The 11,209-nt window shown below is 34.9% G+C and overlaps 1 protein-coding gene across 1 annotated transcript; it reads right to left on the reverse strand.

The window, feature by feature from the left end:
- Positions 1–6: 6 nt before the first annotated feature.
- Positions 7–10,957, reverse strand: LOC112904602 (tyrosine-protein phosphatase 10D-like). Its single transcript, XM_025975029.1, has 18 exons — positions 10,937–10,957; positions 9,750–9,996; positions 8,739–9,020; positions 8,128–8,503; positions 7,883–8,070; positions 7,288–7,821; positions 6,956–7,228; positions 6,611–6,892; positions 6,276–6,554; positions 5,801–6,210; positions 5,471–5,737; positions 5,107–5,413; positions 4,691–4,925; positions 4,443–4,629; positions 4,128–4,385; positions 3,911–4,059; positions 3,608–3,843; positions 7–862 (listed from the first exon to the last, which is right to left on the reverse strand). Exons 1-18 carry the CDS (start codon positions 10,955–10,957, stop codon positions 831–833), a joined length of 4,563 nt encoding a protein of 1,520 aa, XP_025830814.1. The 3' UTR covers positions 7–830.
- Positions 10,958–11,209: the final 252 nt, after the last annotated feature.

An 11,209-nucleotide genomic window follows, 5' to 3' on the forward strand; every position in this document is an offset into this window, starting at 1 on the left:
ACAGAAAATGATAAAACCTCAACAAAGACATTCTGTAGTTAATTCTTCTGATACTGCTGCAGTAAGAAGTCGAAAAAAGTAACAAAAAAGATTTTCAATTAAAATATTTTGTCAATTTTAATAAATAAATTAAAGAAATAATTATGTTAAAATAAAATGTACATAAATTACAGCATCAGAATATTTCATGTTTATAAAATGAAATTATTTTCGATCGAATAACTACAACAAACCATAGGAGGATACAATAACACTGTTTGCCATATTACGAACAAAAATTACAATAAAATTATGTGGTAAGACAGATGGCAAAAGTTGTGCAAGTCAACACAATATTGGACAGTAAATACTATAATTTTTAAAAACATTTAATAAATTATCGGTGTAATACCACTATATTTTTTCTAAACAACATAAAACTTTTTTGCAAAATTCTATTTGATTATTCAATTATAGTAAGCGTGTAATGAGTATATCAAAAGTAAAGGACAAAAAATCAATTCTACTGTTGCACGTAAACGAAAAAAATTCTATAAAAATAGTTCGCACTTACTATATAGTATGAAAATTACATGTCGCTACATGAAACATTTGAATATACTTGGAAAATATTTTTCTGTCCTAAAAGTGATACTTAGTTAAGAAAATATGCGAATATAGAACGCCTTAAATTCTGTAACTTGTTGGCACAATATTAGCATTCATTTGATAATACACTGTCGAAAAAGAATAATAACAAAAAAGTTAAAAATTAAATTGGTAGATACCACAATAATAACTGCACTTCTGCTAGAATATCAACCGTTGTCTTCAAAAAGATTTATTACAATTCACATTCCTGACTCTGCAATACCTTCGTCATCTATAAATAATTTAATAGAAAAAAAAACGTTAAATCGGAATTTTAAATTCTTTTAATTGAAAGCTACTTTTAATTTATTTAAAAACTATGATAAACGAGCATGGAATGGAAATAAATAAATAATTGCATGTATGGGTGTTAAGGTAAGTGAATGTAAAGTCAGAGCTAAAAAACAAATGACAAAAAAATAGAAGTCACCGATTTTTGATTTTAGAATCATAAAACAAATTCTGTGCTCACGAACAATTAATTTGGAAAAAGATTATTAAATGTGTATATTTCGAGCAAACACGGCTGAAAAAAAAATTAGAAGCGTTTGAAATATGGAAAAGGAGAGACAAAAAGCTCGTTAGAGACATATTAGAACCAGAACCAGGAGTTCAACAGTGAAGTGTCCAACCGGCCATCAATTTTAGAAGATTATGTTAGTGTTAGTTGAAAGCTCTACTGTGTGTTTATGTGTTTTAAATTTGTACACGAAATATTCTCTAAGGGATTAATGTTAAATATTATACAGATCGTCTTAAATGAATGAGGTTGTTGCTGCCGTCACCTTTCGTAAAATCAGGTGCCAGGGTTCGATTCCCGGCGGGGGCGTGTGACGGCAACGATTATTTTTCCTCATTAATTTAGGCTAATTTTTAGAGAATAGAAAGTTAATTTCAAGTAATGTTTAATAAGGCTTCTACGTGATAAAGGAAAAATTAAATTTAAGAGAATACAAGACAAACCTTTCTGCAATAAATGTTGGTATTAATTAAAACGATAAAATTTAGGAGGAGATCATGCAGTTGAAAGTAAAATGAAAGCGTGCTAAGAAATTAAGCCTTTACAGTTACCCTCTAGAGCAAATGAAGTTGGCACTACATCCAATATAGTATTCAGTAGTAGTAGTACTAGTATAGTTGTGCTACTTTAGCTTCTCCCCAGAATTCAATATACCATTTCCAACACCTTTGCCTGAACCACAGAACAACTGCTTTATAAATGGCCAAACCGTCTGGAATACCATTTCTGCGTTTGCATCAGAAAGGCAGGTTTACACTAGTTTTAACCACATGAGAGCTACATCAATATAAATATGCAAAGTGCAAAAACATACAACGCTACACCGTCATCCGTTATCAATTACCTTTTAGTTTTCTTTTTTGGATTAACAAAAGGATTAACAAACAAAAAACAAAAATTAAGCCGTTATGCACAAAAAAACACACGGAGATATTTCATACGAATGAAGAATCACTTTTGACTTTGATTCATGATCTACATTTAAAGCTAAAAAAATTGATTTTTATAGCTTAAAATTTTGCATTTTACAATTGTTTGACGGTTTCATTTGTAAACCAAAGTAACAATACGTTCCATATTTTGCAATGTTATATCAGCATTTTGAAAGAACACTACCAAGATCCTCGTTTAAAGTAGCCAATAGGTGGGATAAGTACTTACCATTTTGTGATCGATTAAACCACACTTTGAACTGATTATGACGTAATGAATTTCTAGTTCTTTAAGATGAGAACGTGGTTAATGGATGGCTTAGAGTTCAATAAGAACTCATGTACTGACGACGTATTTTATCGAAACAGGTTGAAGATTACTTACGATGTTAAAAGAAGTTATGGTTTTAGATAGATCATCGTGTGGGTTTTTAAGGGATATTAAGCAAACCGTGGGGAAACGCTTGGTTGTAGTGTGAATGAAATGTAAAAGGTCGATTTGCGTCTGTTCTTAGACGTGCGGTCACTTTATGAATACCTGATACATTGACAGTAGAATTATTTATTGCTTTCAACACTAGCTCTGTTTAAATCGCACAGGACTTTGCATTTGGTGCATTTTTTGGCAACCTTTTTTTTTACAGACAAACCTCGATATTACCCTTTCAACTTTTTGTCGTTATCACATATAGTAGATCTGTTTTTCGTAAATAAAATAACACTACCAAGATACCCATTTAAAGTGGTCTGGAGGTGGATAAGTAGTTACCATCTTGCGATCGATTAAAACTCACTTTAAACTGATTATTATGTAGTTAATTCCTAGTTTCATAAGATGAGAACGTGGTTAAACGACTGCCTAGACTTCAATAAGAACTCATGTACTGACGACGTCTTTTAACGAATCCGGTTGAGGATTACTTACAATGTTAAAAGAAGTGATTGTTTTAGATAGATCATCGTATGACTTTTTAAGAGATATTAAGCAAACCGTTGGGAAACGCTCAGTTGTAGTGTGAATGAGACGTAAAAGGTCAATTTGCGTCTGTTCTTACACATGCGGCCACTTTATGCGAACCTGATACACTGAAAGTAGAATTGTTTATTGCTTTCGGCAGTAGCACGGTTTGAATCGCACTTTTATGCACTTTTTGGCTACCTTACTTTTTACAGGCAAACCTCGGTAGTCCCCTTTCAACTTTTTGCCAATATCAAAGATAATAATTCTGTTTTTCGTAAATAAAATGAGCTAAATTTTTTTAGGTATTTTGTTTAGTTACCTTAAATATTGTTAATATTTGTGCGTAACAGTAAAAAAAGCTATCGGTGGTAAAAAAGCTAATTCTATAATAACTTACTAATAACTAAGTGCACATTTACCTACTTATTATAAAAGTGTAATAAGTGATATTGAGACAAATAAATTAAAAGTAAATAGTGAAGCTGCAAAAAAACGGTGCTGTTAATTACACTGTACATATTTATTGTAAAACCTGGCCTTTGTTTAAAAAATCCAAACACTTACCTTCGAACCCTTGGTTTTCATGTATTTCTCTAGGAGGTCCAGTCAATTCTTTCCCTTCCAGCACTGTCAAGAGGCACTGATGGATACAGATGTATTGCTGTTCGGTCTGCACCATCCAAACTCGCTCTTTACGCATTTGGTAAACGATTCCGAAAATGTCCACGTAATCCATCACTTGAATCTGCTGTAAGATACGATCCAAGCAAATGAATGTACCGGATCTTCCGACACCAGCACTGAAACAAAAAATGACAATGATTATTTTATCGTTAAATTTCACGATTATTTGTAATCTAATATTACCTGCAGTGTACCACAACTGGTCGTTGGTCTGCCCCTATCCTTTCCCTGAAGGCCCTGACGAACCTGACCAGAGTATGGGGTGGATTTGGAACTCCAAAGTCTGGCCATGTCGTGAAATGGAAATGCCTGATGACACGCTGGACGTCGCCCTGAAATAAACCAGAATACAAATTGGTGGTCACACATCAGTCAATTCATATGCCATAGCAACACTTACCCTACAGACCATGAACTCTGAAACGTTCCAATCAGGGTATCTGGTCTCGTTCAGAATTTGCACGGAAATGTCCCCGTAACATGCGGGCATAGCGTCGTAAGGCCAGTAATGGTCACACTTTTCCCGACCTTTTTCCACGCATCTCGTTAACATTACGATGGCTCTCGAGTTCGATTCCCAGACCATTCTCCAAAAATCGTCTCTGGTCGAATGAAGTGGCCCTTGTGTCACTATGAATTCTCGTGGAGAATTGTGTCCCTAAAAAGACATTATAAAATAGATTAATGATGAAAATAATCATGTAATTGTTATTACCGGAACATAATTGGCATTTATATAATCCGAGCCTTCTTCATCATCTACTGGTTGCAATTTGAATCTGGAATGGTCATATGGCAATATATTCGTGAAACGATTCTTTGGCCTATTGCAAGGTAGGTCGGCAAAAGTGCAAGGTTGATCCCTTCCAACATGCTTCAGTTCCTCGAATTCCTCACTAAACCTGATAAATAATATAAATGTTATACATTTTAATAACTATTCTCATAAATAAATTATTTTACCTAAAGTCAGAGTCTGCCGACATGATTCGATAATGGTTCGAAAAATTTTCTACTCTAATTGGTCGACTGGTTACGATTACAGAGTCAGGCAAAGACATGTTATCGTTAACCCTTGCTTCTGTTGCCTTTCTGCCAGCAGACCGTCGTTTTCTTATCAATATAACCGTTATAAATAGTAAAGCTATTAGAATAATTGGAATTATTACTCCAAGAATTATCGGAGTATTGTCTTGATCTGAAATAAAAAGTAATAAAATCATAAACAAATCCGCGTCCGCAAAATAAATTAAAAATAATTTACTACATTGCACAGCAAAATACTTACAGTCTAATTTTACCACATCAGAAGCTTTAGAAAAGGAAATAAAATTTGTTTATAAATGCAAGATGGTAATGATATTCTTTTGTAATGTTACCTGTTTGAATGGGGAAACTGTAACTGGTGTCCGTGAATTTATCTGGAGCCGTAAAGGCCCTTATTTTTACTCGATACGTGGATCCAGATTTCAGAGGTCCATTACAGTACCCAACTTTACGAATATCACAGGATTCCGCTCCAATGGTGAAGTCCTCGACTGTACTGTTTTGGAATGGATAATAGGGTTCCATAACTTGATAAGGGGGCCACACAGAATAGGCTTGCACGTCCCTCCAAGAAGGCATTTCGAGCCCCGAAGAATTTTTAGTGTCATCTTCAGCAACGATTATTGCATAAGAAATTACCTACAAAATAAAAATATTACATACACTTACAAAAAAAAAAAAACAATAAATACTCACGGGTCCGTTAGCTTCGCTGAAATAATTTTTCCTGAATCTAATTTGTATGCTAGTCGTACTCTTGCAAACTTCGGTAGGAACAACTTGCATACTAGGTTTTGGTGGTGCTAAAATTGGCATTTTCTGCTTCCACACCGTTTCCGGACCGAAACCAATCCTAGTTTCGGCTTGAATCCGGAAAACGTACGTTTTACCAGGAATGAGATGCTTGATTTTTCCTTTGAATGTCTGAGGACTAAAATCTTGGAATACTGTATGTGCAGAACCCTAAAATTTTACAACAAAAAAAATAACATATCCTACCAATAAAAGAAATAAAAATATTTTCACCTCCAATCCGTAAGTGATGGTAAACTTGCGTATAACTCCATTCTGTTCAGTTATTGGTAAGGCCCATTCAAAAGAAATTTCGCTTGGTTGTATGTCAACTGGGTCGAATTTTTCCACTTTTCCCGGTACTGATTCCTTTGTTTGGAAAATTGCACTTACCGGAGTGGATTTTCTCAATATGGTTGATTGGGTTCCACTCCTGACAACGACTGTAAACGTGTAATTTCGATGCGGTTTTAAATCATTGATAGTTATCGAATTATGCAAACTCAAATTCTGTATGAGAACATTTTCAGAAGTTAAATATTGAACTTCGAAAGCATTGTATTCTCCTCGCGGAATTCCCCACGTTAACGTTATTTCAGTGTCGCTGATATACGTTGCGTTTATACCTGTTATCGGTTCAGGATCTGAACAAAAAAATTAAATACGTAATATTCAACAATTTCAACTCCAACATTCATTAAAAACTTACAAAGTCTGTCCTGCCGTTGTAATGGCTGGCTAGCAACGTTTTCGGAAACGGTCCAAACCGTTATATTATACAATCTCCCAGGTATAAGACCAGTAAATGTAACAAAACGTTCAGAATCATTGGCCAGTTTTTCTTGAACAGAAATGGTAGCCTCAGATAAGGAAAATCTGTAATGATCAAATTTGGAAATGGTCTGAGGAGTTGGAGTATAACGCAAGCTCAAAGAATCGGTCGACTGTTGATTATTGACGACCACCACTTCCGATTGTATAAGTGGCACTAAAATATCAAACAAATATTAACAGATAGACAATTACAAATTAGTAGTCATTTACTTGTTCTTGTTTTGAGTATTGTAACTCCACTTTCCAGTCCATTTGATATTGCGTTGATTTCGAAAACGTATTCAACTCCAGGCATTAGATCTCCGATGATGATTCGAATATGACCAGTGCCATTTTGATTTTGACTTTCGTTGCGTTTGTTTATTTGTGTGGGATTGGTTGCTTCCCACCATCGAATGACGTAATACTCAATTTTGCCTTCAGGACGTGGCCAGTCCAACGTAACATTATTCGAATCGACCATGGGTATAACATTTGTAACACGATTGGGAGCTACAAGAATATAATAGAAAAAAATGGTAAGACCACGAAGAAAAAATCAATCGAATTACTCACCAATGGTATGATTGAGCTGTTGGGGTTCGTTACTTTCCAACCCGTAGCTCACTGTATTGATTTGAATTGTGTACCTTTCGCCGGGGGTCATGTCCGTAACTTCGGCTTCGGTATTTTGGACAGCTGGCAATCGAACCCAAGTCCTATCCGAATCAGTTCTGTATCTAATCGCGTATTCGGAAACTAAGGAATCAGCAGGTTTGTGCCACTGAACTATCACAGTATTTTTAGCAGACGTTTTTTCGATTGTCATGTTTTGAGGCGGACGCGGAACTAAAACAAGGACAACAAAGTAACACCCCATTTACATACAAGGGACAAATATTACTTACACACTGGTTGGAAGTATTCGTGAGGTTCGCTTTTTAAATTATGCGATATAGCAAATACCTTGACTGTATACCCGGCTCCGGGGTACAGATTCGTCAAAACAATTCGAGATTCGTAGGTGTTTCTTAAAATATTTTCGAGGGTATCGTTCCTTATGAGTTGGATTTCGTATTTATCTTGTTTGGAGTTTACGTCAGATTTCCAGCTGATATTCAGCCCGTCAATCAAGGGTTTGGAATCTTCGATAATGGGTGCACTGGGTCGGGTAACTACATACAAATAACTATCGTTCGACTCCATTTTCTTCGAAACTGCTCGTACCGATATCGAATAATTTCTACCGGGTAGAAGAGTATCTAAAATTATTTGCGTCTCGTTGGTAGCAACTGTGTTGCTATCCCCTGTCGAAGTTTCAACTTCGTGATACGACACAATGTAACTTTCTTGAAAACTATCAGGATTTGCCGTCCAAGAAATATTTACAATACCGTTTTTATCATCGGCTTCCGCTTGAAGATGAATTACCGGAAGTGGTTCTAGAAACGGCAGAATTGTTTATTAACAACTTTAATAAAAAACGGATTAGAAGCTCCTTACTCAAAGTGACATCAGCTGAAGACGGCCAAGATGTTACTTTACCAGAAACGGTTTTCACCAACACCTGGTAAGTTTTACCGGGTTCTAAGTTGTCCTTAAACTCCCAAAAATGAGATTCCTCTCTCAATCTTGTTACAGGTACCTGTTTTCTAACTGTTCCCAATGAAATATGATACTTATCGAACTCACTAAAATATCACAACTACAAATTAAACATACATATGCGCGTATATGTATTCACTAACCATTTCCCATTCGGGGCATCCCAGTGGACAACAAAAGAATGTGAAGTGATTGAGCTTTTATCGAAGCTTACGTTAGAAGGTTTTAAAGGCACAGTACGGTACTGGGCAGTGGTTGGGGTCGATATTTCGTCCTCGGACATCGTTTGGACGGATATGTTATACGCCCGTCCTGGCACTAAGCCTTTAAACGCGGCTTGGGCCGGACCTGGAGGCTCGCCCTCTTTTTCCACATACAAGACACTGTCAACAGCGTCAGGGGGCTCGATTGAAACCTTATAATGAGAATAAATAGCCGCTGGGTACGGCGGCTGCCACAATACAAGAAGCGTTGTCTCATTCCGAAACCAAACTATAAATTTTCCAGGAGTGTTCGGCTCTTTAATAGGACAAAAAGTACATAATAACTTTTGAAACTTTACCACGATGAATTTTATTAGAATAAAAGGCCAGATCGAGCATTATTTTGCAAACTGGACTGAATTAAAATTGAAACAAAAATGTAAAAGTGAAATATTTCTTTACTTTCCCTGTGATTTTAAAATCTGATATGAAAATAATTTTCACAATAGACTCTTTCGGGCCGATGTTCTATGCAACCATAAATGACTCACTTGTAGTAAAGTTCCGTGAAGTGTATGCTGCGCTCTCCCTGCCCTCAAAAACTGTGAAAGCCTGAATCTGGTATGTTGCGCCAGGGGTGAGATTTCTTAAGAAGTACGGCGATCCTTCGATATCCTCGACAACGGGAATCGATATCTTGTCTAAACTAGCTGACAACGCGTTAATTTTTAGTTTAAAGTTGGAAAAATTGCCCTGAGCAGGTGGACTCCACGTTATGATTGCAGTTTTCCCGCTCCGCACGGATACAGATAAATTGGATGGAGGGTCAGGAACTATAAAAAGACAGTTATACTGCCACCGAAGTATGTTGTGAAGAAAATGTTACGCTATTCAAACTGTTAATTACTGTATTCTATCAATAAATAAAACAATGCCGTTCGTAATATTTTATACTCTTTTAAATTAAACCNCCTTACTTAAAACATTACCTAATTAAATGGTCATCGCCGATAATAAATGCCGTTTGGCAAGCGGCAACGTATCATACTTTAATTGCCAAAGAAATTAAGAAATCGCTTTCATTAAAGCTTGCTGACGAAATTGTATATTTACTCAAACAACAATAAGCTACTTTGGTCACTAAAAATAATGTTATTTTAGAAAAGCCAATCATAATATCTATATCATGTGGGTATGAATGACATTCTAAAACATTAAAAAAGAAATATTTTAACACGTATCAAATGGTGTGAAAATAATAACGAAAATTAATATTTACTTAAATTTCTTCATATATAAATTGTGATGTCGCTTTTTATTTAGAAAGTCCACTCTTTTGTTATAAAAATTTAGCTAAATCACTATGAATCATATAGATGAACAGTACCTTTACTGACTCATGAAGATATCACCAAATTGCCCAACACTAACAACTGCCGTTTTAAATCATTATGAAATGAGGTTTTTGCCTTTTGACTTAACTCATTAAAATTGATAAAATTACGTATCTATACCTACATATATGCAGGTACAATCTAATATGATAAAAATATAAAAGGTACCTGTTGTAAAGTTGGCGGTCCATGTGAGAATATTGTGTGTGGCATTGGAGTAATACAAATAGAAGTCGTACTTAGTACCAGGAAGGGCTTGAGAAAACTTAATCACGTCTTGAATATCTTTGGAAGCTATGGTGGTATTGGGAGCTGGATAACCGTAAGGAGGATAATAATCTAATCTGTACACTACACCTTCCTGTCCCAAATTACCAGGAATGTGAATCACAAACTCTGTATCCCACACAGAAATCTGTAACAAAAGAAAATAATTTTACTTAAAATAAACGACAGGTAAAATTCTCTATCGTATTTACAGGCATCAAATTGGAGTATTAGAAGAAACAACGGAAAAGAAGAAGATACTTTTCTATTAATTGAGATTTCTCATGATTTTTCTTTCGTAATTTAGATTAATTGTTCAAATGATATGTAAGTACCTCACTCTAGTCAATCCCCGTATACAAACCAGTAAAATGTCTGCATTTAACTTTACTAAACAGTCACGAAATATTTGTACAAACCGTTACAGATATAATTTTATGCTTTTCAAGTTAGCTTTAATAAACGGTGGTTGTTTTGTAACAAAACTATACAATTTTCGAAACAAATACAGAAGTTATTTGGTTATTTCGTAAAACACTTGGTGATTTTTTTCGGGAAACAATAGGATCGTGAGAAAAACTTTACCTAACAATATAAACAGGAAATTCTTGTTTAGTGTGTGCTTTCAAGTATGGGCCGTAAAACATGTATGTATACCTGGGTAATTGCACATTAATATTCTGAATTAAGAAAGTATGAAGTAAGTACTTATAGTATTTATTAGTAAAATTAGTCATGCCAGTAAAAGAAGTTAAAAATTGAAAGGTTGTTACACATTTGTCTCACTTTCAGGGACGTATGGTATAGCTACTAGTGGGCATGAGTTGATGAAAGCTCATGTTCTGATAGCTCAAGCCCATGTGCTGGTCACTGCACGAATATTAACGCGATATAGAGATAAAACATAAAAAGCACAACCCAAAACGCTTTGCTTAATTTAAAATTGTACTGCGTTTTTATTTAATGATGCAAATTTGTCTTTGTTCAAAAGCTTTTGCGATTTTTTTCCGATGAGCATGATTGTTAAATTACTTGTCCAAGAAAATTTCAGTTCCTGGCCAAAGGGTGACGAAAAATAGCATATTCACTATCTGGTAGAAAATAAACATGTCGTCTGAAGCATTCTTTACTGTCAGTGTATAGGTGCGTATATGATACGTAAAAAAAATTTCATGGAATTGAAGGCGTTTCGAATTATCTGAGATATAGGAAATTATAGTATTGTGGTAGTTTCAAGAATGATATTTTTGAGATACCTATTCCTCATAAATATTAAACGAATATGTTTAGTGCTAATAAGTATCTATATTTTTTACAATTATTTTAATTCGAAAACTTTTCNTTTTTTAGGTATTTTGTTT

Source organism: Agrilus planipennis, unplaced genomic scaffold (genome assembly GCF_000699045.2).
Source record: "Agrilus planipennis isolate EAB-ADULT unplaced genomic scaffold, Apla_2.0 scaffold35, whole genome shotgun sequence".
In the NCBI taxonomy this organism is placed as follows: Eukaryota; Metazoa; Arthropoda; class Insecta; order Coleoptera; family Buprestidae; genus Agrilus; species Agrilus planipennis.

What these genes read in the sequence shown, in the direction of transcription:
- LOC112904602 (XM_025975029.1), bottom strand. Translation starts at nt 10,957, where the DNA reads ATGTTTATTTTCTACCAGATA. An exon ending in TCGGCAGACTCTGACTTTAG is followed by an intron (nt 4,630 to 4,690) that starts GTAAAATAATTT and finishes ATTATTTATCAG; the next exon opens with GTTTAGTGAGGAATTCGAGG. An exon ending in CAGAGTTCATGGTCTGTAGG is followed by an intron (nt 4,060 to 4,127) that starts GTAAGTGTTGCT and finishes GGTTTATTTCAG; the next exon opens with GGCGACGTCCAGCGTGTCAT.